This window comes from Triticum aestivum, chromosome 2B (assembly GCF_018294505.1).
Source record: "Triticum aestivum cultivar Chinese Spring chromosome 2B, IWGSC CS RefSeq v2.1, whole genome shotgun sequence".
Lineage (NCBI taxonomy): Eukaryota > Viridiplantae > Streptophyta > Magnoliopsida > Poales > Poaceae > Triticum > Triticum aestivum.
Window position 1 is genome coordinate 43,309,384 of NC_057798.1, and position 25,980 is coordinate 43,335,363.

Below are 25,980 nucleotides of genomic sequence, written 5' to 3' on the forward strand. Positions count from 1 at the left end.
CATCTGTGCAAAGCACCGTACAAGTGCAGAATAAACAGTTAAGAAAAACTAGTCCCCTTTTGGTCACATGGGCCGAGTTGCACTGCCTGAGGTGGCGAAGTTGAACGGCCTGTGCGCTGCTCATCTCTTCTCTTCGTGGTGAGTGATTTTTGAACTCCTTCGGTAGCCGTACATGAACTGCTCGCTTCATAACATGAAAAATATCTCGCATGCACCAATAAACAAAACGGAGAACAAAATTCCTATGCATATATATCGCTAGGAGGTCAACTTGTACATATATTATTGAACTGACCAAATTACTGTCGGCGAACCACCTCACATTTAAATCAAGTTTGATGCTCATACATAAAGTAACAATGAAGAATTTAGTCTGTGAAGCAAACCATTTAGCTGCTTTTTTTTTTACCCCACTAGTTTTTCTCTAGCTAAAACCAAAAGGATTTTATCCTTCTGAGCAATGAACATGCAATCTCCAACTCACCATTTTTCTTTTCATCTTCTTCCTTGTGTGACCAAATCCCAAGATCTACTACTGCTAGCAACTTCATTTGTAAAATAAAATCAAAACCAAACGTCAGCAGTTGGCCTCCAGAACGAATTTGGCTGCAGTGCACTGAAAAGCTCTCTGAATGTGCTAAAAAAATCTCTCTGAACCTTGATTCCGTATTACCTCTGAAATGCATTCCGGCTAAAAACTATCGTGTGCCTTGCATCCGCAAAATAGGACGAGCTGGTTCGTTGATGGTGGTGACTGAAACACAAGGCTCTATAGAAGCACACAAGAAGAATTAGCACTTCACGACTTTGACGCATTTTGGAGAAGGAAACTCTCTTTTCCCAATATTTGAAGTACCTGTGAAACTGAACCAACATATTACCACATCCAACTTTTTTGCACCTGCAAATACGTCTGAACTTCAGACAAGAAAATCACTTAGAAACAATACAGAAACTGGGCATTGTACAGTCGCAGGGAACACCTGAAACCTCCCATCAGAGGCTCGCCGCCGCTGGATCCCGCGCGCCCGTGCTGGGGGCGGTGGAGTGGCTGTGGACGTGAGTCCAGGGAGGAAGGAGGCAGGGGGGATCTCCGGCTGTGCTCGACGGCGCTCAGGTGATGCACCACCCGGCCGACGCTGGGAGGAAGGAGGCAGGGGGTCTCCAGCGGGGGCCGCCAGGTGGCGCGTTGTGGCCTTGGGAGGCGACGGCAGTGCGCGGGATCCATGGACAGGAGGCGGCGCGTGGGATCCAGGGCCCGCCGGCGGCGCTCGGGATCCAACGCCTGGCAACAGCACGCAGGGGAAGATGGCGGCAGCGGCGCATTGGAGCCGGTCTGGACCCGACCGTGGGGAGGCGCGCTGGCCGAGGGAGGAAGCGGGAGGCTCGCCGGCCGTTGGGATTAGGGGGATGCTCGCTGGCCGTTGGGATTAGGGGGAGGCGTGCGGCGGCGGGGATGGTGGCGGCTGGGAATCGGGGAGAGTGGGGAGAGGTGGGGAATAGTGCGAGAAATTTGCACATTTCTTTTCCAAGTTCGGCGTATGTCTCGTAAACCCCTCCCCCGCGTCGTCTCCTCCGAGGCGACTCGGGGGCCATCCCTAGCCGCCGCGTTAGGCCCCCCCTCCCTTCCCCTCCCCTCCGCCGCCGTCAGAGGAGCCCATCGGCGCGCCCGCGCGGCTCTGACGAAGGTGGCGGCGGGTATCTCGGCGGCTCCACCCCGTGTGGAGGGCCTCGGCTTCCGGGGCGGCGGCCCCGGGCGGCGGTGCGCGTCGCGGCCTGTGCGGCGGGCGGCGGCGGCGGGTGCAGGTGGGCTGCCTCCCCTCGCTGGTCGCTGTGCCATGGAGAAGTGGCACTTGTAACTTCGATCTACTCCAATTCGCGTCGATCCCGGTCCCTGGTGGCTCTGGTCGGCAGTTCTTGGGCGTCGGCTGCGGATCTTGTGGGTGGGTGCGGATCCGCGGGAAACCCCTGGCCAGCGCGGCGGCCACACCGAAGACGTCGCCTCTGGGCGTCGTTTCCCTTGTTGGAGGCTTCGGTGGGATTCCTCTTCCTTCCACCCCACCCATGAGCTCGGGTGAAAGCCTTAGGTCCCCTTTTCCTGGCGACAACGGCATTTTGGTGGCATGTTCCTTCCCGAAGGTGTCGTCCAGGGATGGCTCAAGTGGTGGTGGAGTTGGGTGTGGTTCGACGGCGGTTTGGTGGCCTGATCTCATCGTGGGCATCCTGCTATGGTCCAGGTGTGGAGTGCTTCAACCTCTGGTGCAAGGGGATTGGGGTCCCTGCCTCAGTGCCAGCGGTAGGCCTTCGGCGTTAGCGATTCCGATCCTTGACCGGGGCATGGTGTTGCATCCTTTTGGCCTTCTCTGATGTTTCAGCGCCTTCGTCCAACAACTCTCATTCGGTGCTTTGCCTTGCTGCTGCCAACAACAGTGTTTGGGTGGTCGGTTTTCAGTTTCATGTGGGTATGTTCCTGGTGCCTCTCATTTGGCCGCTTGGGCACTTTGATTTGGGTTCTAGGGTGAACCACTTCGTCGGCCGCCGGTGCGGCACCCATCGACCCTGGGTGAAAGGGTAGGGACCCTTTGCGGCGGCGGAGTCAGATCATGTGCTGCCCTGTTTGGTCCTTTGGTGGCACTCAATGACACAAAACATGCATGGTGATGCCCCTCTCCCGTCGCCCTAGTAGGTTAGCTAGTTTCGGCCTTGAGGCGTTCGATAGCAAGAGTGTTGTTCTCTTTGTCTTCGAGTTGTTCTACTGATCAGCACATTGTATCTTTTTTTCCTTTTTCGTTTTTCTTTCTTGTTGTAAGTTGCAGTCCTCTACTTCCTGGCCGGTTGATGGCTTTGTTAATTCAAAGCCGGGCTCTTCTTGAGCCTTCGTTCTAAAAAAAATAGTGCGAGCTCTGGAGATTCCAGCTACAGAAAAGACCCAGGCCGTTGCCCTCCCAAGGGCCACCGAAAGAGGGTTGGGTTAAAATCAACACGGATGGAGCTACACACTGGGCACGGGTGCGAGGAGGAACGGGCTTTGTTGCCCGTGATCACCATGGACATTATCTGAGAGCGGGAGGCTCAAAGTATGAGGGGATGACTGATCCGTTGACGCTTGAACTTCTTGCCCGCAGAGATGCGTTTTTCATGGCACGTGATATGGGTCTACACCGAGTTGAAGTCGAAACAGATTGCCATGAAATCATACGGCTGTGGGAGACTACGCAGAAATCGTCATGTTATCATCTATTGAGAGATATGGAAGTGTTGAGTACCTTTTTCCAGGGATTCAGGCTACGGTTCGCCAGCCGGCGATGTAATACGGTCGCTCACCGGGTAGCTAGACAATCGTTAGACCTTTCTGTATCTATACTTATGTATGAGACAATCCCTGGGTGGCTGGCTGATTTATTACAGCCAGACATGCTAGCGTCAAATGAATAAAGAGCCAACTGGCGTTTTAGCTTCAAAAAAAGGGAGAGGTGGGGAACGTTGGGTTTGGGGGGTGGTCTTTTTTTCTTCTGTTTGGGCTTTTTCTTTTTTGTTTCGTTGCGGGGCGGGGGCACTAGGCCGATCATGATCAGAATAACCATTCTGATCCCATGATCAGAATAATGTCACTATATATTACTCCATTCATCCTAAAATTCTTGTCTTAGATTTACCTAGATATGGATGTATCTAATACTAAAACGTGACTTGACACATCCACATTTAGATAAATCAAAGACAAGAATTTTAGGATGGAGGGAGTATAATTAACTAAGCCTCTGCTGACTCGATGCATTAATTGTTTTGTATGTACATATATTAACGTTTCTTTCTTCTTTTAGCCCTCTGGATCGAGCCAAACTTCCATAGGGAGACGAGGTTCGAAGAAAAGGTTGCGCCGGCATGAAAGGTTCATGATCGAAGAAGTCGCTCGAGATGGCCAACCGATTGCTCCCAAGCGGACCAAGGACACATTTATACATTTGCAGAGTTATTGTTAGGGACAGCGTCACGATCAGCATCCAAGAATGGATAAGAAGGACCCTGAAGTTTGTTATGTCCACGATAGACAGAAATATGATCTTTAGAACTCGCTGATGACACATCTCAGCCTACCTCCAGAAGAGGATCCGAATAAGCAAGTTATTCTCCCGAAGGTCAAGGCGTTTGCTCTTAAGAAGATGGCAACTATTCAAGAACTGGAAGAAAGATTTGAATAAAATGTTTGTCGACAAACATAAGACTCCAGAATTCACCGATCAATATGCGAAGATAAAAGATCATTGGCCCGCATTTGCCGCCTACAAGAAATTGGAGAAGGCCAAGCAAAAGTCAGAGATAAATAAGAAAAATGTTGCAAAGAATAAGTATCGCCATGTTACGGGGTCAGGTGGCTACAACAAAGCCCGACCCACATGGGACAAAGCTGAACAAGACCTGCTTGCTAAAGGGGTCCAACCAGCGACACTGCACTGGCCAGATCGGTCAAGGACTTGGTTCTTCGGGGTTGGGGGAACTTTGAACCCATAATCAGGGAAGTGTGTTTGGACGAAAGCTCAAGTTGCAATACCCGTCAAGAAGCTTGAGGAAGAAATCAAGGTAGCGCGGGAAGGGAGATTCCATCCCGACAGAGAGAAGGACGAGCTGACACAGGCCCTTGGGAATCCTGGACACTCTGGACGAACACGAGGCACATCAGGCTCTGTTCCGTGGGTGCATGGGTTTCCCGACAGCGGTGGTTATAGAAGCCGAGAGAGAAAAAGGAAAGAGAAAGCAAGCGAAATGCAGAAGATGATTGCAAGATTAGCAAAACTAGAGAAACTTGAGAGCCAGCGAGCTACCGACCAACCATCTCAGCGGCACGAAGATCCTTCGTTCGACACTGCCCTCGAAGCTACCCCACCATCTCAGTAGAGAAGCAGCGTGGCTTCCACGGAGCTCGTTCATCATCATATCACGGCTCCTCGCTACCCCGTGGATAGTATCACGGAGAATGAACATTGTGTGCTAATGGCGAAATGCCATAACCTGACCTTGAAGGTGGTGGTCGGCTCTTTCTTACCTCCTCAAGATGAAGGGACTTTCCATTGCCGTCCGATTCCACATGGCTTTGCTATTGTCGGGGTGGATGAAATAATGGAGTGATTTGAGGGGCTGGAGCTTGAGTACCCTACAGGTGAAGGGGAGATTCATCTGGAAAATGCCTTAAGGAGTACCTGCCTATGGAGAAAGGAGAACATCAAGCTTCTAAACTGGACGCCGCCTCAGCAAACTCCTCCTAGTCCAGCTCAGCCGTCTCAGCTTCCTAAGTCGTCTCCGGCGCGTGAGCTGTCTCCACCGCCTGAGCGGACTCCAGTGGAGGAGGCCTGTTAGCAAAGTCCTCTTCCGTCTCAGCTACCTCCGGCGGGTCAACTGACTCCGCCTCCTCCGGCGCGTCAGTGGACTCCTCCTCCTCCGGCGCGTCAGCGGACTCCGCCGCCTCACTCCAATGGCTACCAATACAATAGGCGGGAAGAAATTCAAAGCTGGTCCAAGCCTCAGGGCTCCTCCAAAATTACCATATGAGAGGTCTGACGAGGAAAGCAAGGATATCAGTGCTGCTGAAGTGCAGGCCCATTTTGAATGGAAACGTCCACCTCCGAAGGAAATAATAGATCTGGTGAAAAGGAATCGCACTCTGGATGCCCTTAAGCGACCACCACCGCCTCTGCCGCCATCCAACTATGACCGCTATATTGCAAAGACATATGATGAAGCGCCGCGGTCGGGAAGTACTACCAGAGCTGCAAGACAAAGTGGGAAAAAAATTCCCCAGCTCGGCGAACAGGAGAAGAATAATGCCCCCCGCTCAAGGTGTCTAGCGATATCGCTAATCATCCGAGGCTAGTGCTCGGTACCACTCTTGGTGATTACGTGCGTGATGATGTACATTTTGAAATGGCTGAGGTAGTAGCTCCCTTTAGATACGAGCGCGGGAAGCCTCTCGTCAAAGCTGATCAGCTCTCGCATCTAACAACTATGGTGCGAAAATTACATGACTGGTACTTGGATACCTGCAGCAAGGATGTGACCGACAGTATATTGCTGGGAATTAAAGATGAGCATGACTTCATTGGAGTTGAGGTGATGCCTATTAAATTTGTGGAATTATTTCAGTTATTCAATCAAGACGCCCTCGACAAACAACTCGTGAGTTGCTATTGTCTGTAAGTATTATTTCTGTAGTTAAGTCTCTAGCTCAGCTTGTTCATTGTATGTATATATAATTATCCTCACTATATTATGCAGATTGAAGATCGTCAAATGCAAAAGAGGACAAATCTATGACATTGGGTTCATTAGCCCAAGTACCGTAAATGAATGGAAGGTACAAAACAGAGTTGAAGATACTGATGAAAACTTGCTAAAAGCGTTCCTTCGACATCAAAACAAAAGGGAAATATTATTTCCTTACAACTTCAAGTGAGTGTTGTTCTCTTGTGCATATTCAGTTTTGCTTATTGTGGTTGAGTACTGTAATCGATGAGTTATGCGTGCGAAGGGGTAAAGATCCTAAGGATTATGCGGATATGGGTGAAATGCTCCAGAAGAGTAAGTTCAATCATTATCGTACCATATCGGCAACTTTCGTGCATTTCCTGATATCAAGTAACAATTTTCTTTACCGGGCAGGGTTTGGAAAAAGTTCACCAGAATGGTTCCGGGTCTGAAAAGGAGCTGCGATTTACACCACCCACCTCTCATTATTTCTAGTTTCATCAATACCATTATCATGCTTTATTATCAGTTTGACTGAACTCTATTCTCGTAAAGTGCTTGTGGCGGGCAGGCAGGAATAATTTATGTGGATACTACATTTGCGAGTTCACTCGCCACTCGACCTTTAAGCGGGGCTAATCCGAGAAACAATTTGAAGTACGTAAACAATATTCATAATTTTATTTTATTACCATCAATTGTGGTGAGTTTCATTAATATATATGTATTGACCTCCTTCTTTAAATTAGATGTGGGAGATGTGGGAAGAACTCCTACCACATTATCACATACGAGCAATTCAAGAGGAATTGGCGGGATTCTTTCTTGACCACGTCATACATGAAAAGGGAGAATACCATACGGAAGTACAATGGGATTTTGGTGCTTGATGATGTCAGGGATCGTAAGAGATGTTAGGTTGTATATATGTAGTAGCGTCGGATAGATATACGAAAACTTGTTGTTCGACAAGCACGAAAAAAGAGAGGTCACTTCTTTCCATATATGTTCATGACGATCTCTTGTGTAATGGTTCCTTCATTGCTATATGTACTAGTTAGCGTCGAGTTGAATGGAAAACATTAAATAAAAATGAAACCCTAAATGTAAAAGAAATGAAGGGTAAACACAAAAATAAAAGGGGGAAACACAATATGAAAACTCCTAAACCCCTCCTTTCAAAAACAAAAAAAACAAAAGCCCCCAACGCCTGGCAACTGTTGACGCGTGGCTGCCTTTTAATCCCGGTTGGTGTTACCAACCGGGACTAAAGGTCCTCCTGCCTGGGCGCCCCACAGCGGTCACGTGGAGCACCTTTAGTCCCGGTTCGTAAGCAAACCGGGACTAAAATTAATGGGCAGTAGTCCTGATCGTTTTGTCCCGGTTCCATAACCGGGACTAAAGGCCCTCTGGAACCGGGACTGATGCCCTGTTTTCTACTAGTGAACCCTGATTTTGGAGAAACAGAAACGGTGTTGTGCTCTAGTCCGGGCCTTCGTAAAGAAATCTGGCAACTGTAGCTCGGAATGCACATATTGAATAGCAATAATCTAATCCTGCACAACGGAGTGCACAATAGAATCTTCGACACCAATATGTTTGGGGAGCTCATGCTTCACAGGGTCACGCACAGTACCGATAGCACATGTAATGTCTGACAAGAGACAAGAGAGGAGTAGGTGTGGTGCCACAAACACCGTAATCCCGAAGCATCCATCGTAGCCAAGTCAATGCTGTTGTCGAAAGAGTTATAGCTTGTAACACAGCATCTGCACTCCAACGAATAACCACAAAATGTTTCCAGACAATGAGAGAGCTACCAAGAGAATCGCAGTAAGCAGAAAGGGACTGGTGATTGAAAGGATCGCTAGCCAATTTTATGGGCAAAGGTCTGTAAGATTTTGACGCAATCTCCATGGTTCCATGTATTTTGCGATTTCCATGCTCCATGTATTATTCTCTGCAACCCCGTGAGCAAACTGAGCGATGCATGAGGCAGCCGATTCTTGAACCACGTGCATTTAGTACTTTAGGCGAAACCATCTTATTTTCTATTTCCTGAAAACAACTCCATATTCTAGTCGCCCGCCTCTATGATCTACTATCCAACTGCCAAGGAAGCGCCCATCTCACGCCTAACGAATCCGAAAACATGGTTGCGACCGTACCCCCGGGAGGAGTGTTTCACATTCAAAATAGGCCTGAAGCTGGAACACATTGGATGTCAGGAAGAAGAAAAGATGAGAGATCGCCCAATGAAGATATCATATAGGACATAGGAGATGACTGTAGTGGATCAAAGTGGGAGCGGAGACAAATTAACTAAGAATGCGAATGACATAGGAAATGCTTGAATGAGTGACAACTAGATATAGAAGACTTCCACCAAGACGGTAGTGCATCAGATCAGACAAAGGCCTACCATCAGAAACAGAGGTGGACATTGAGCTCCATTAGAGTCTCAACAATGGGTTCATCAGTAAGGGCAACAGGAAAAATAAGATCATGAATATACTTCTCTTGGGATATAAAGAAGCCAGGAAAGGTAGAAAACCTCAATTCCAAGGAAGTAGCAAAGAGGACCAACATATTACTCCCTCCGTAAAGAAATATAAGAGCGTTTAGATCACTAACTATACAGAGGGAGTACATAAGAAGTCAATGTCATGCATTTATTGTAACTTACGATCAATACTAGGAGCCGCTAAATGTACGGTCGGACATTTAGATTATTGATTGGAATTTTTCTAGCATATCTATCTTCTTTTTTTCTTTCATATTATGCTTTTAGTATACAATAAAAATAGATTAGAAGAAAGAAGAAGACGAAAAATCTACATTAAAGGTTTTTGAAATTCTCGCTCTTAATATTTTTTAATTTATCAGTAACAAATAGTATGTGACTGAGACGTGAAATTTAAACCAAATGTGAACTCGCATATCCCAAATATAAATTAACAATGCAGCAAAGCAAATGATAATTAGCAAAACCAAATAGTATTTAAAAATGCCATAATATTTTGATACAGTCCGTGCAAATGAACGGATCGCTGACTTCTGGACTCAGCCACTTAATGAATGTTTGCGAGTCTAGGCTTATTACACATCAATACATGAATATATAGCATTGCCACAAATGACATATCTGGTGCGTGCAGCTAGTTGCTCCTGAACTCCATACCCTCCACGATGAGTCCTCTCTTCTCAACGGTGACGTCCTCATCACGGAGATCCACGATCACCCCCTTCTCTTGTAGCATCTCGTCATCGTTTGCGAAGTCCGCCAACTTAAGCTCCAACCAGCCATCGCCCCTCGTGATAGGGTAGATAACATCATTGACCGACATGTGCGTTTCAGGGTCGAGACTAACCTTGTTGGTGGCGACGATGTGCTCCCCGTAGAGCCTGAGCGACGACGACTGCACATAACCTTTTATACCAGATGTGTTGGTCGCCAGCTTGTACACTAGGTAAACCGAGTAGCTTTTCCCTGCAGACAGGTCCCTTGGTTTGACCTCTCCAGTGACCGCGAGGAAGTACACACTTAGGAGCTCCGCACATTCGGCAGATCTGATCATGATAAAGCCCCAATTTCAGGTTATAATATACTCCCTCCGTCCCGTAATGTAAGACGTTTTTTGATACTAGTGTAGTGTCAAAAAGCGTCTTACATTACGGGACGGAGTAAGTACTTCATTAATAAAGCCCCAATTTTTTTGATCTTGTTTTGAATAAGTGCCGTGGACAAAGTTTCATGGTGCAAATTTTATGTGAGCAAACCTTGAGCCTGGGAGGGAAATCCATCTCCAGGACTCGGGCTGGTTGTTCGCAATACGCAGCAATCTTGACGAAAGCATCTTGCACCCACCGTCAGTTATTCTCTAAAACCAAGCAATCTGTGTTGATCATCGAAAATTCAAGTCATAATTAAGAACAGTTTTATATTAACATCTCATCTTATTAGCCATGCATGCATGAAGACAGGAAAGGGGAAACCAATGAATTTTAAAGCCAGTCAGATATCTCAATGGATGCGAGTAGCTATTCTAAATATTTTTGTGTCGACCCTTGTGAGGTCACCGATCAGATGGCCATAGACATGACAGTCACCAGCGGCTACATATTTTTCTTGAAAATAATCTAGTACCAACTACCTGCACCTATTGATTTAAAGAGGGATTTCTATATTTTATTAATGGTATATCAATATTAATATAGACACACACACACGGTGGAGCTAAACTAAGTGAGCGTGCAGAATAACTAGTCGTATGCGCTGGTCCTAATTAGGTGGGTGGGTTGATCCGCGGGAATAAACCTCTACCACGCTAATTAATTGAAGGTAAAACTGTTAGAAGAAACAATAATGGTTTAAATTGGTTACCATCCGGCATGGTCCACGCACGCCCTGTACAGACTAGCCACTCATCGACAATAGTAGTAAAAGTGCTAGCATATATCGTAATGGGATTTAGCATATATCGTAACGGAATTAAATCCCATTACGGGCGGCCATACATGCATTGCACTTCCGTCCTGTGGTTCCTATTTGCTAATGACAGTAAAGTTGTTGGCATATGTGGTAAAGGAATTAAGAGCTTTACTGGACGCACACACTGGCCCAGAATTCCTATGATGAATGACAATAAACATAGTGGCAGATACGGTAACTGGAATTAAACCATTACTGGCTGACACCTTCCACACCTACATCCTCAAATTGTAAAATATTCTGGCCACATAGTAATGCTGAAATGGGAAAAGGCGTTGCTTGTAGTAAATGCTTGGAAATAGTTGTAGAATCATTACTGAATGGTAATGATTTTTTAACAGAGACCCACTAATAGTAATAGTGTTACTACTGTAGTATGAGACAACTATTATTACCTGATAGGTGGTTAGTTATATTACCATCCTGTAATTGACATTACGATCAAATATTAGGGATTGACACTGATTTTCTTACATGGAGTCGAGAGATGCTCATGCTAGTAATACATCATGTTTGTATTACTATAACATTACCATTTATTTCGATACGGAGTGGAGATACTCTCATACTAGTAATGCATCATGTTGTATTGCTATAACTAGACCCAATATTACTCTCGATCTTATCAACGAGTGGAGGGACACGCGCAAGGACCGTGGCTGGTTCGGTTAAGAAAAAATGGGTTTACTTAGGCCACGGGGCGGCCGACGCGTAGAATAAACATTATGCGCTCAGGCTCAGTTTAGCGGTCCTCTATATGTTATTAGCTCTATTTTATATATTTTGATCATATATCAATGCTAATACAGTGGCAAAATAAATAGAGTAATACTTTGCATTTTACCAAATAATAGAACGGAATACACCACTAATTTTCTAATCCTTCCATTATGTAATTCGGTTATAAAATTTTCAGTAACTCTAAGTATCAACCAATGAGAGCAATACAGTAAATATGTTGAATACCCAAAGTAGAAATATGTGACAACCTAACTGTGGAAATGCGTTCGTGTATCAACATGCATGGGTTTCTTGAATGTACAAACATGTCCCTCTATTCCTAAATATAAGTCTTTTTTTAGATATTTTAATAGGGACTATATACGAAGCAAAATGAGTGAATCTACATTCTAAAATATATCTATATACATATGTATGTAGTTCATATTGAAGTCTTTAGAAAGACTTATATTATCAATGGAGGGAGTATTGTTCAACAGTGCAACAATATGCCCACGGGGGTATAGCAAAGACAAACTAACGTAAACACAAATAAGTTCTAACTAGGTAGCAGACTTCACGCCAGCTAGGAGTAGAAGAGAAATGGTAAAATGGAAATAAAATATATTATAAGGACAGTGCACACCAGATGTAACATATGGAAAAGAAAAACAGAAGATACGTGCCAACGTGCTCTGTACGCCAAGCAAGTATACTATATATAAAGGAATAACAATTATATTGTGGTTGCACCAATAAATGTTAATAGCACAAAATAAAATAATGTTAAGTGAGATTAATTGTTTTAGTTGTGTCGACAAACATTGCCACAATTAAAGTGACAAAGGTAGAGTGTTCTTTAGAAAATTTGATACACACTAACAATTACTTTGCCATTTGATGGATAATCGCCAGAGTTAAACACAATAGGATTTACATCAAGGGGAGAATTCGAGACAAGTCATACCACAAATGAAAGAGCAAGTTTGCTATTCGACAAGGAATATGAGATATGTTCAGGCACAAGTGTTCGGTATTCAAATTTTAACTATCATTGAAAAAGTTCTTAAATTTATTGATGGTAATACACCAATGGACTAGGAGAGATGGAGCATAAAAAATAATTTAATCTATATATATCATATGACAACCCATGGAACAAAACGTGCTCCGTCTGTGGTTCATGTACCATTGACTTTAACACAACTTCATACATTTAACTGAACAATTCTAAATAAGTTCTGCAGGGGTGAATTTCATCTTCTCGCGGTTCTAAATTTTAAATTGGTGTCAAAAAATCAACTAACATCGCCAATTTGACGTGACAAATAAACAAAAAACATAAACATAATGAGCGAACCAAGTTGTAGTTGGATGGTTAGTAGGACAGTGGTGTCCCTAGCCCACCAAGGTTCAAGTCCTGTGCTTGCTTTTATTTTTGGATTTATTTCAGGATTTCCGGCAATACGCTTTGAGTGGGAGGAGATGTTCTCGTCGACTACGAGGTGCCTATGGTGACTTCATAAATCTTAAGATGATATGCCGGCTCAATCTCTCGAAGGTGCTCATAGGGGTAGGGTGTGCGTGTGTGCGTTCATAGGGGTGAGTGTATGCACGTATATATGAGTACTTGTGCCAGTTGCGGTTGGGACACTATTACATGGTCGGCTAGATCAGCATCAAGGGCCACGATAATGATGCCGTGTGAGCTTGCTTCGTGGCAACCATTGGTACTCATATGGTCGTGTTCCCCGGTCCACTGGGACTGGCTAGGGATGTAAGTGTGGAGATGTCGACCAAGGCTCCGGGACTAAGGCTGAGTTAGGAGTGAAATGAGGCACCTTTACTCTTTCTATTATTCTTGGGACAATGTGATGGGGACAAGTGGTGGTATCTTGGACATGGATGCCGGATGGCAGCACCGGATGGCGGTCCAAATGGTTGGCTCTCCGGGGGGCACCATGGTGTTGGTGATGGCTTACCTCATGGTCGTGTGGGTGGCAAGAGGTGTAGCGGCGGGTGGATTGGGTGTTCGTTTTGCCATCGACAGTGACGTCGACCCGATCCGGATCTGGATATAGGGAGTTGAGCTCATCGCCCTTGTCCTAGTGACCTCGTGGTCTCATGAGGGAGCTGTCAAGCTAAATCTCCATGCCTTGTCACTGAGTACGGTGATGCTCGTGTGCGCCGTTCTCTTCCTGGAGTCGTCGTCATGGTGCTCTTCTGTGCGCCAGGGTTCCGGGTGAAGACCCTTGTCTGTTCAGGACCCGGCAGTAGCAACGCTTTGGACCATTCTCCCTCCCGGAGACGTTGCGTGGAGCTTAGGTTTGTTAGGGCGTGGCATGGCATTGTACTCATTCCTTCCTTTGCTCCCTTCCGGTAGCGTAGTTCCTATGTGATCTGGTTATATTGGGATCCGTGTTGTATGAGGGCTACCTCACCATGTTGTATCATTTAGCCGTGTACTTGGTTTGGTCGGTGCTTTATATATAAATCAAGGCGAAAGCCTGTTTTGAGAGGATATCAATGAAACCTACCAACGTACTCTTACAGCCAGCACCACTAAAAAGAGACTTGCAAGGATAAGGCACATTGAGTGGTTGCTGGAACGGGGGAGGGGGGATGGGCATGCTTTTGAGATCCTATTACAACTGCTAATATATCACAGTAAGCACATTAACTCAATATTTGTGTTAATCAAACAGTGGGAGGCACTACTGCAAAGGGCATATACCCATTCCTCAAAGCTTCCACACAAGATGAGGTCTTGGGAAGGCACTACTAAGATGGCAAGAAATGGGAGGCAATGCTAAAGCGGGCGTAATGTGATTCGTTGTATGAAACATGAATATTTGAAGTAATAAAATAAAAAGCTAAAACTGAAAATACATATAATTTATTATCTTTGATTACTATAGTTGTATTTTTTATTAAATCATAATAGAATGAAAATTCTAATATATGTTTGCGTGTTGAAATGAGTCTATTTTTCATGCATGTTTCATAATGAAGTGGCATGCTTGCATGTTAATAGACATATGGTACTGGGAGTGGACATTTTGTCATGCATGTTGTGTGATGATGTAGCATGCTTGCATGTTGAGAGAAATAGTTAGTGGAGGCTAGCTATTTAGATATAGAACATTGTGCGCTTCGGCCATCATGCAGTTGTGAGATTCTCGTTACCCATGGTAGTAAAATACTCCCTCCGTCCCTAAATTATTATCTTAGATGTCTAGATATATATGTATCTGGTCACATTTTATTGTAGATACATGCGTATGAAGACAAATCTATGACAAGAGCGAGAAGTGTTGCTGGTGCAGGCAATTGTGCGATTCTTGTTCGGCATGCTTGCAAAATTAGGGTACACCGGGGGAAATATCAGGAGCTCCCATCAATTTTTTTAGGGGTTGTATGTCACACTCCTTGTGAGCTTCCTGTAAAATGTCTTGGGGAAAACTAGTATGATACTCTCTCTATTCCATAATTCTTCTGCAGTTTTATTCAGTTCAAATTTGAACCAAAACCACGACAATAATTATGGAATGGAGGGAGTAGTAGCCATTCCCTTTGTTCCGGTTTATTGGGCCTCTTCGTACTTTATGTTAAACTTTGTCCATACATTAGTGAAATATGAGCTATATGTCACAAAATTATACTACCTCCTTTTCGGTTTCTAAGGCACACAAGTACCCATAAATCAATATTTTGACCAATGTAATATGAGTTATATAATATTATAAGTATACCATTAGAAACTTAAAACTTACATTTTTCTAATGGTATAATTTTTGGATATAACATTCGTAAAATTGATGATCATGGAGGGCCTAAACAGGAGGGAGCGAGTATAGTGGGAATCCTTGTTCGATTATAAATCCAGCATTATAATTTTTTATAGAATATAGATCATGTTTTCTTAGTCATAGAGATGATCAAAGTATGACCTAAATTACGAGGGAGCCTACTAAGCCCAGACGAAGGAATTACTACCGATCTCAGTCCTTGTAAAATTATGTATTTTCACAGATCTCAGTCCTTGTAAAATTATGTATTTTCATTATTCCTCATAAAAATAATTGAAATATATTTAACACCGATCTATATACTATACATAGCTCCCTAATTTTTAAGGCCTTAGAATCAATTAATGTCTTCAATTTGAAATTGCGTCACCCGATTTTGACCAGGTCAACAATTTGTGAAGTTGCTCTCTTATTCCATTTTCTAATGCTCCCTAATTTTTAAGGCCTTAGAATAAATTGGGATATCAAATGATTTTGACTAGGTCAACAATTTCTCAAGGAGCACTCTCATTCAATTTATTAATTCAATATCCTCCCTAACTTTGGAACTCTTCCATCTGATTGAACCGAATTTTTGAGGCCTCACAATCAAATGATATCTTCAATTTGAAACTGGGCCACGGAAGTTTACCGGGTCAATAATTTCTCAAAGAGCCATCCAATTTAGTTCTTTTAATTCAGTATGGTCTCTAATTTTGGAGCTCTTCTATATGATTGAGGTATTCAATTTTGGAATTGGTTCATGATTTTTATCGGGCAAACGATTTTTCAAGTCAATCAGTAGGAACAACCAAAATTTTAAGGCCGCACAATCAATTGAGGTCTCTAATTTGAATATGGGACACCTAATTTTGACCTGGTCAACAATTTCCCAAGCATCCCTCTCATCTATTACTTCAATTCATTACACTCCTTAATTTTGGAGCTCTTCTTTTCAATTCAATTGTTCAATTTTGGATTTGGTTCATGATTTTGACCGGGCAAATGGCTATTAAAATCAACCAACAACAATCGTCCTATCCAGACCAACCTGTGGTTGGATGGTTAGGTGGACAGTGGTATCCCCAACTCACCAGGGTTCAAATCCTGGTTCCTCGCATTTATCCAAAATTTCTTTCATGATTTCCGGCGTGACGCGTTCACCGGGAGGAGAGGTTCCCGTCTACTACGATGACTTCATAAAATCTCAAGATGATATGCCGGCTCAGTCTTTCCAAAATGCTCATAGGGGTTGGGTGTGCGTGTGTGCGTTTATAGGGGTGAGTGTATGCGCGTATATATATGAGCGCATGCGTCTGTATTGTGTTAAAAAAAGAACAATAATGGGCATACAAAAAATATCAATCCCGCGCACCCTCTCAACATGTAGAAAAAAGAAGGGCCACCATGTGATATTGTAGCACCAATATAATACATGCAGCCACTGACGTGGAATTTTCTCAACATAAATATGAGCTGGTTACCAGATTACGTACAAAATCACACCGCAGAAGGTCTACCAAAACACCACAATAGAATTAAAAATAAAGCACATTCCATCATCTCTCTCACTCGCCATAAATATCCCTCAATTGCAAAATATGAGGTGTATTGATATTTTGGAAAATCAAATTTCTTTAACTTTGACCAAGTTCAGAGCCAAAAATATGGACATCCACAATACTAAATAAATAAATATGAAAATTCATTTCATGATGAATTTAATGATAAGGATTTGATACTATCGATTTTCATGTATTTCTCTACAAATTTGATCAAAACTCAAGAGATTAGACTTTTCGAAAAACTCATACATCTTATATTTTGAAACAGAGTCAATATTTTTTTTTTGAAAACTCAACACACCGACAGAGCAGCAAAGCGCACCAGCCCTTCTAGTTAATACACTATGCTCCCTAATTATACAGGCCTCACAGTCGATTGAGGTATCCAATTTAAAATTGGGTCGCTCGATTTTGATCGGGTCAACAATTTCTGAAGAAGCCCTCTCATTTTATTCTTTTAAATCATTATGCTCCATAATTTTAGTGGAGATGAGTGGACCGGATGAGTTGTCCACAGATTTTTCTGTGGCTTGGTAGTAGTCCTTTCGTTAACCAAACAGCGGGTCGTGCTGGCGAGTCGGAGCGTAGTACAATTATAGATGTCTCTGCATGTGTGTTGTGTGCGCTGGATGGGAGAAACACGAGAAGATGCATGGAATGTTTGATGGTGATCAGAAATTCAAAACGGTTCTCAGGCTGGATATGCTACCGCGTGAACGGCAAAGTGAAAAAATAATTAAAAAAAAGCAAAGCAATCTGAAGTTGTATGACAATAAACATCTTAGCATGTTCCAACTACATGCAAAAATCATTTATCTGAAAAGCCTTTTCCAGCATTGATTTTATTCGAGGCAACCACACATCTGCTTGCAGTTAGAACTTATAAAACACATTCATGGTCATTGTCGAATAATTTCAGAATTTGTTTTGAAGTTATTACTTTTTTATTGTTCATGCAGAAGCATATGAGCCCGAGCTTCCAACACGCATCCCCCTGTTTTCTATAAATTTAAGATATTTCAGTACATGACAGTATGCTTCATACTCGAACCCAGAAGAAAAAGAATGATCTTTTATGCACCGAGCGATCAGGATTTCCGGCCGAACGAACGGGAGTTTTTTCTGGCTCGATCTAGAGTTTCTTTTGGGAGCTATTTGGCATCTATGCGAGATCACAGGAGAAAATCGGAAGTACCCGTGGGAAAATGACTAAGTTACCCTTTACAATGGATGGCAAGATTTGTTCGGTACTCCAGCACATGTTTTGGGAGCACTAGGGTACCGTAAAATAGCTCAGAAAAGAATCAAAGTTCTCACAAGATCGTAGTTTTATCTAAGCCTGATACCATTTATTGTTTTTTATTTTTATTGTTTGCATTCTCAGATCCTCAAAAAAACATGTTTAACTAGCTCAGCATGTAAAGATAATTAAGATAATAAGATGGTTGCACCTTCAATGCATATATGGAGCGAACTCAAAAGAAAGTACTCCCTCCGATCCATATTACTTGTCGCACAGAAATATAAAGATGACATAATGAACATGTACAGACAATATATCGTTTATGGACGACTAAGACAAATATACGCACCAGTTGACACAAGGCCAGGACGGAAGAAAAACTTGAAAGGAAGCAGGAGGCTGCAACGATGCGGAGGTGTATCCTTTCACTGGTAACCGAACGGCTCTTTATATAGCTCTTGCATAGGCCCATAAACTACTGCACAGAACTAGCACACGGTGATAGAGACCCGACAGTACAACTTGTGCGAACAGTAGGAACGAGCATCACGCGCTTCCTATTCCTTGTACTACTACTCCACCCACAAAAGCTATGTCTCAAGCACCAAAGATTTTCTCCAAGAACAGTTAAAGATTGCGCGTATATAGATAAGAGCGGATTCCAGTTTTTACCCACTAATCTATCAGTTTTGACATTAATTGCCCCATTTATCAGCATTTCATCCATTATACCCCATTACGTGGAAGTGTTGCTAGATTTTAGCCCATTCCAATTTTTGTAAGCATTCTTAACGGTGGATCCTGATTGTCAGGTCTGTGTGGCTAACTATTCGCATGTATACCCATTAGCATGATTAGTGTACTAATCACTTGACATTAACACCAAAAACCACAAAGGGCATAGATGTCCTTTTGATGGAAGGAGTGGCCTACACAAGCACCCAAACGCCAACACAAGCCGAAGTCGTCGACTAGTATCGATGCTGACCATGGTGCCCTCGACTATGGTTTTCCAGCTTGGAGGCGTCCCGAAGAACTTAGTCACAACCACTCCGGTTGGTGGAAATGTTTGGCAGTTGAGGACTGTTTGGATCAATGAGAGCGTTGTTTATTTCTATTTTGTCTTGTAAACAGTCGTCATAACTTTTTAATTTTCTATCTTAGTGAATAGGCAGAGCGCTTACACTTCCATCGAAAAGAATAATAGTAGCGAGTTTTGAACATCAAACGTATGGTTGACAATTTGGAAAAACGTCATGAAAACAAGTACCCGGCAGGAACAAAGCTACTATATCCTCCTGCTTCTCCACTTGTTCATCTCATTTGTTTTACCTTTTCTCATTCCACTTGTCCATCGGATGAGTGCAAATTGATGGCAAAGCGTGTACGTGTTTCCATGCTGGTTTAAATATATTACCACTATTGAGATATTTGTTGATCTGATGAAAAGTTTAAGACGCGTTGTGCATTTCAACTGGTACGACATCATGCACTATGCTCAGTCTCCGTTTATTTTATAATTAGCAAAACATTTGACCAGAAAGTAATTTCTTCTCTTGAACTTGTCCTTCACGTATGGAGTTGCTGTGCGGGTGATTCTATGGAAGTTCCGCACCTACCAGGAAAACAGTGGCAAGCGCTTACGGAGACTGTTTCTATGATTCAAATTCTTTTGCTGATTGACCAAGGAGCTAGAACGTTAGCTCATGTTTGTAATGTTCCTGAACCTAATGACAACTCACCAAGTGGGATCGTGGGCTGGGCTGCTACCGTGACATTGTTCCTCGCTGGTTGGTGTTGTCTAGCTCGGGAGCAGCTTGCCTGATGCAATTGTAATGGCCAGATGGCTTCTTATTGTGCGGGCAGAGAGGTGGCCTTCGATGTTGGCCGTCAGTGTTTAGGGAGCAATTGGTGCGCATGGTCTCGGGGATTTGATTGTCTTTCACCACCGACGTAGAGTCCCGGTCAGACGGGCGCTCACCTCACCTTAGGTATTGTCTTTGTCCTTTTTGTGGGGCAAAGGGTGGATTTTATTAACTCAAAAAATGAAGCATAAAGTGAATTAAAAACACAATGAACACACATCTATCATCCGCATAGATACAATGCACACAATAAATACTAACGCACAAAAACAAAGAATAAAACACGACGACAAAGAGAAAAGTCACATAATATCAAGGCTATGCCTAAGCGAGGAGAAAAAAAAACCAAAGTGATCAAAACAGTGATAAACAAATTACAACAACGACCACATCTGCACCAACCATCTCTTGACACCACAGGGACAACGCTTTTCTTAAATAGTAACGCCTTCAGGAATGGGAACGATGCTCAAACATTGTCGTTACCGGAGCCAACCACTAGAGGCCAGATTTCTAGGTTTTCACCTTGAAGAACAAGTCCAAGCATACTCGTGGAATTCCTTCAACAAGGTAATGACAGGAAAAAAACATCGCCATTGCCATTGTCAACACGCTTTGTTGGCACCTCTCTTGTCAACACGCTTACATACCACAATGACATGGTATTGTCGCGTTCATCAAAACTAGCCTTATGATCAATTGTATGTAGTACTTCTTCCTTTGATTAAAGATAATTATGCTATGATGAAGTCTCATGTCGATGACGAGCTAGCCCAAGAGATAGATCATACATGCCCCCCTTTAAAAATAACAGTAATCACGATCGGCTTCCGAGTTCCTGACTACTACTTCCTAATCCAGCTGCCACACACGCACATCAAGTCGATCTGACCTACCAGCTGAGTTCCCCAAGAGGCAAGATGCAAAGAGCTCGTTTGATATAAACCAGCTCCAATCAGTACCATTACTCGCAGTCGCATGAATACCACAAGAGAAATGTAAACAAAGCCAATGACTTGGCACAAAAAACCCTAGAAGCGAAGCAGTTATATCATACATTCCGGTGTGCGAACAACTTATTTTAATTGATCAATGAATATATCACTAATCTCACATATTCTATTAATAAACATATACCAGCCCGAGAACACGCGTTTCCATCAATTTGCAGTCATCCGATCCATAAGTGGAATGGTAAAACAAATGCACAAGTGGAGAAGCTGGATTTCGGTGTGTGTAATACCTCCTTTCCTGAGAGGTCCTTGATTTCTCATTGTTAACCGCAACTTATCACCCATAGTTGATGTTCAAATAAACTCAACAGTAATACTGATTCATTACCCATGTGTATTTAACACACTAGTTGCATGTTCGGTGACAAGTAGAGTATGATTTGAAAGCCAATAAGAATTTGAAAGTACCTCAGCACATAAGCGGTAGTTGATGAGCGGGAACGTAGCCTTTGCTTGCAATGAGCGCCTAGCGCAAAGACAAGAGCAGAAAAGGGCAGCGGAAATTGGGTGCTCCTCTGATTTGGCCTTAGTGCACGATATAGCGCAATAAGGCCTGCAAAGAAATCCTAGTTTGCATCAATACCATTCATGTAACTCCACTCCTCTCTCTCTCTCTCTCTCTCTCTCTCTCTCTCTCTCTCTCCTACCACACAACCACCATATACACGTGGCATGGGCCATGGAAATAGCAAGAAATGATAAGGCCTAATACGTTTTTTGAGGCTAATTTTGACCACATATTAGAGCCATAATATATGACATGCAAGTTACACAAAGCATACCATCAAATTCGTACGTAAATGGAGTTTCCAATGATATAATTTTCACATTATACATCTCACATACTATTAATTTAATTAATAGTCAAAGACAGTCTCAAATAACACAGTAGACCCTATATATATGGATGGACGGTGTAATATCATCAGGTACACCATGAGCATACTTTTATACTATGTTTTTTGGTATTATTAATGTTGATATTTTTCTCAATAAACTTGGTCAAATTCTATGAGGCCCGACCTCCCAAAGAATTTATAGGAATTATATTATGGAATGGACGTTGTAGTAAACATGAACAATATATTGTTTAAAACCCCGACAATATTTGGATATGGTCCGTGCAACTGCATAGCCATGTCAGGACGGTTTCCCTTGCTTATTACATCCATCCATGAATTACATATTATGGTAAAAAATATTTGGCACACACATCTATTTGCTTCTGAACTCCATGCCCGCCACGATGAGGCCGCTCTTCTGAATAGTGGTGTCCTCCTCGCGGAGAACCACGATCACCCCCTCCTCTGTAAGCATATTGTCATCGTTTACAAACTCTGCCAGCCTGAGCTCCAACCAACCATCACCCCTCTTGATAGGGCACATCACATCATCCGCCATTCCGTGCGCTTTGGGTTCGAGGCAAACCTTGTTGGTGGTAATGACCTGCTTCCCATGGAGCCTCATTGATGATGTCTGTATGGAACCTCTTAGGCCAATGGTTTTAGTCGCCAACTTGTATACGAGGTGAACATCGTAGGATGTGCCGGCAGATAGCTCCCTTGGTGGGATCTCTCCGGTAACTTGTAGGAAGTATACACTCAAGAGCTCCACACACTCGCCAAACCTTGTCATGATGATACAAAGAAAACATGTCATGTATTGTTTTATCAACAAAGCCCGTCAAAATTATAATTGTTAGTTTGAGTGCGTAGTTTGTTACGAAATCTATGTAGTTTGAATGTTCGGCGAGTGTTCAAACCTAGAATCTGTGATGGCAAGCCATCTCCAGAACCTTGGTCGGTTATTCGCAATTTGCAACGATCTCGATGGAACCATCTTGGGCCTGGCGTCAATTGTTACCTCCAACTTTTCAGGGCTTGCCTCTCCTGGCCTCTTAGCTGATGCTGCCATTGATGGCTCGGTTTCGACCTTCGGCCCCTTTCTCGTCGATGATGACTATTGGGATACAAAATACTTATATCAACTTTAAGAGACATCATACCTCCACTAACAAAGAAAAATGATGACACATGCGGTTGTGACAACTCATGTGTTTTCACAACTTGTAATTGGAATGATCGTACCGGTGCCGGAGAAGTGTTTATGCCACCTGCGGCAGAGCAGCCACTAGTTCCTATTATACCAAGCCTACGGAGGATATCCCGCATATCAGGTCTGTTCTCTGCTGCTTTAGCTATGTCTATGCAGCTTATTGATATATCGATGCATTCTTCTACTTGATCCAACGGAGTGGGCCTCTGTGATGCATCTAGGTTTGACCTATGACCCCACACGTATAACTACATTTTCATGGTAAAGTTTGTTTAGAACAAGAGGCCACATCCTGGTTCCATTTATATAGAATGGTTAACATTGAAGAAATAGTAAAAAAACATTGAAGAGAAATCCTTACGGTCTCTTCCTTTGATATTGCACTGTTACCAGTCACAATCTTTCTGATTATCATGCCCAGACTGTATATATCGGACTTGAAAGTAAATACTCCATTGAACATACTTTCAGGTGCCATGTATCCCCTGCATGAAAATTGGTGCTTCATAGTCAATCGTACAAGAATTATTTGTCCGTCTGGACAACAGAATTTCCAAGGGATATCTAACTTACAGTGTTCCATCTTGGCGAGTGTTAATTCTGCTTTTAGCATCCCCTAAGAACCTTGACAAACCAAAGTCCGCAATTTTCGGAGTCATGTGATCATCAAGTAGAATATTGCCTGCTTTGATATCTCTATGAATGATTCTGTGCTCATGAAGATGGTGCAAACCTAGACAAATTCCTTGGATGATTTTGTAGCACACTTGCCATGGAAGTCCACATGGTTTGTCTATTCAACAAACAAATTAGTAATGCTAAAAAAGTATTTCCATGTCAATGAGACTGTAAACTTAAATAAAATTTTGTCAAATTAGTGAGTCACATTTTGTATATAAATTTCATGAAACAAAACTCTAAAGAGGCAAATCAGTGCTTAAAACTGCGCCCGCATTGTAAGCATACATCACTAGATCGGTGCTATAGCCGCTACAAATATTGTTTGCGGAACATTATATCAAAGAAAATAGTATTAATCGGAAAAGCTTACATGAAACGAAGCACGAGTTTAATATGCATTTTCAAAAAGAAGGTGGTTTTTATATACTACTTACAGAAGTAAACTTTTAGGTTTGGGAAAGAAATTAAGTGGAGTTTCAAAAATTTATAACTTCCATGTAATGTGGCCACACTCCCAGTAATGAATATTAAAATAAGTTAACTTTTAGATTGCATTTCACATATTATACTTTGCGTGAAATAATATTCTAAACCACATGCAATGTGTTCAATATCATATTTTACAATGCTAGCTATACTCCTGGCATCTAGTTAGCAACTGTAGCAGCGGGGTGATAAGCTTCAACAAATAGTATATATTTACGATCTATTATCATTAAAAAATGATTATGTTTTCACCATAAATGTATTTGAAGTATTTTTTATCATAATTTGGATACGAAATATGTTGTTCTGGTCGATTTACTCCGTATATAATTTAACAGCAAATGCTTGTTAGTGTACCATTAAGGTGCATGTCAAGGCTTCCTTTGCGAAGATACTCGAAGCAAATTAACTGATATGGCGATTCTGCTAAAATGGTCTTCCCCTCATTCATTGCAATGTGTTTTTCTGATCCAGCACAATAACCAATATATTTTACTATATTAGGGTGCTCAATCTTTGTGAGACAGTTGACCTCATCCACAAATGCTTTGTCGTCAATTGCCTCTTTGAATTTCTTGACAGCAACAAAACCATCTCGAAGCACTCCCTATATGTTTCTCCATATATACAAGTATTATTTAACAAGCACACTTGCCTAAGAAAATTATGATAAAAGTCTTAGAAAGCTTTTTTTTGCCCCAATAAAACTCCTACTTGGAGACGTATTTAGAAAACTTCTACCTGAAAACACACAAAAAAACTCCTGCTTTTGCATAAAAAAGACCAAGTAATCTACGTACCTTGTAAACCACTCCGAATCCACCACTACCAATCTCTGCCTTCTTGGAGAAATTATCTGTTATGTCGCTCAAACGTGATGGATCCATACTTTTATCTTCATATTGTTGAAAAAATAGATCCTTAAGATAATAGTCTTTCCTATCTTTATGCGTCATCTCTGTGCACTTTGACACCTGCAAAACATGATAATGTACCAAATATGGAACACCATCACTTTGCAAGCAAAAAGGTCCTAACTCCTACAATCAACATAATTTTTAACAGATTTATAATTAACATGCAAATTATTAAAAATGTAGGAGAATGGTAATCTGGCAAGGGGAATTAATTATCGACATCAAGGCATTAAAATCATTTTGGCAACAAATTGTAATTCATAAATATATTCTAAAAAAGTTTTCAACATGGAAAAGTGATCATTGCATTTGGAAGTATGACATTAGGTTTTGGGATAGCGAATACAACCTTTTCTAAATCAATATCTATAGCACAATAAAGATATGTCATTGCATATTCAAATGGCATACTTAAACATATGACCCACGGGTGACTTGTTAACATGCCTTTCTAACTAGCTCAACTCAAAAAACAATACCGGCGGCTGATTTATAAGTCTCAACAAAAGAGACCCAGCCAACTCCATGGTCAAATGGAATTTTCTCCACACATAGATAAAAGAAAAAATTAGATGAATGAAAGAGTGATTTATTTGTGTAGTATATTTTTAGAACAAAGAAATCAGTTCAGAAAGTGGCAATGAAAGTTATATTTTAGGTAATATCAGCGAGAAACCTGCCAAGGTACTCTTACAAGCATGACTGGAGAGGAGACTAAGTAGAAAGTGCAATGAATGGCCTCTGGAAGGGGGATCGCGATTTTGAGACCCTGTTACAAGTGTTAATAGATCACAATAGGGATGAAGTAGCTGAACATTTCGGTGTCAATCAACCATATATTGGGAGGACTCCTGGGAGGACAATATCTAGGAGGCATCATAGAGCCGTCAGAGAAGAGGCTAATTACGTATATGA

At 42.4% G+C, this 25,980-nt stretch overlaps 2 protein-coding genes and 1 long non-coding RNA gene across 4 annotated transcripts; all 3 read right to left on the reverse strand.

Moving 5' to 3' along the window:
• Positions 1-271: 271 nt before the first annotated feature.
• LOC123040278 (uncharacterized) lies at positions 272-1,492 on the reverse strand. 2 transcript variants are annotated; one of them, XM_044463166.1, is made up of 4 exons: positions 984-1,492; positions 857-901; positions 674-769; positions 272-545 (listed from the first exon to the last, which is right to left on the reverse strand). In XM_044463166.1, the coding sequence occupies exons 1-4, from the start codon at positions 1,226-1,228 to the stop codon at positions 539-541; spliced, it is 393 nt and encodes a 130-aa protein (XP_044319101.1). In that variant the 5' UTR covers positions 1,229-1,492; the 3' UTR covers positions 272-538. The 2 variants fall into 2 exon arrangements, with proteins under 2 accessions (XP_044319101.1, XP_044319100.1); XM_044463165.1 differs by having other exon boundaries at positions 674-901.
• Positions 1,493-9,264: 7,772 nt separating this feature from the next.
• Positions 9,265-18,455, reverse strand: LOC123040279 (F-box protein At2g02240). The gene is made up of 3 exons (XM_044463167.1): positions 18,398-18,455; positions 10,021-10,136; positions 9,265-9,810 (listed from the first exon to the last, which is right to left on the reverse strand). The coding sequence occupies exons 2-3, from the start codon at positions 10,095-10,097 to the stop codon at positions 9,399-9,401; spliced, it is 489 nt and encodes a 162-aa protein (XP_044319102.1). The 5' UTR covers positions 10,098-10,136; positions 18,398-18,455; the 3' UTR covers positions 9,265-9,398.
• Positions 18,456-22,784: 4,329 nt separating this feature from the next.
• On the reverse strand, positions 22,785-25,417 carry LOC123040280 (uncharacterized). Its single transcript, XR_006418112.1, has 3 exons — positions 24,949-25,417; positions 23,555-23,774; positions 22,785-23,466 (listed from the first exon to the last, which is right to left on the reverse strand). It is a non-coding gene; the product is annotated as an uncharacterized lncRNA (long non-coding RNA).
• Between the last annotated feature and the right edge of the window lie 563 nt (positions 25,418-25,980).

Bases quoted from the DNA above. Each gene is read 5' to 3' on its own strand.
- LOC123040278 (XM_044463165.1), bottom strand. From the start codon at position 1,228: ATGGATCCCGCGCACTGCCGTCGCCTCCCAAGGCCACAACGCGCCACC. The intron at 902-983 runs GTGTTCCCTGCG...ACGTATTTGCAG, and splicing joins CCTCTGATGGGAGGTTTCAG to GTGCAAAAAAGTTGGATGTG.
- LOC123040279 (XM_044463167.1), bottom strand. From the start codon at position 10,097: ATGCTTTCGTCAAGATTGCTGCGTATTGCGAACAACCAGCCCGAGTCC. The intron at 9,811-10,020 runs GTTTGCTCACAT...TATCATGATCAG, and splicing joins ATTTCCCTCCCAGGCTCAAG to ATCTGCCGAATGTGCGGAGC.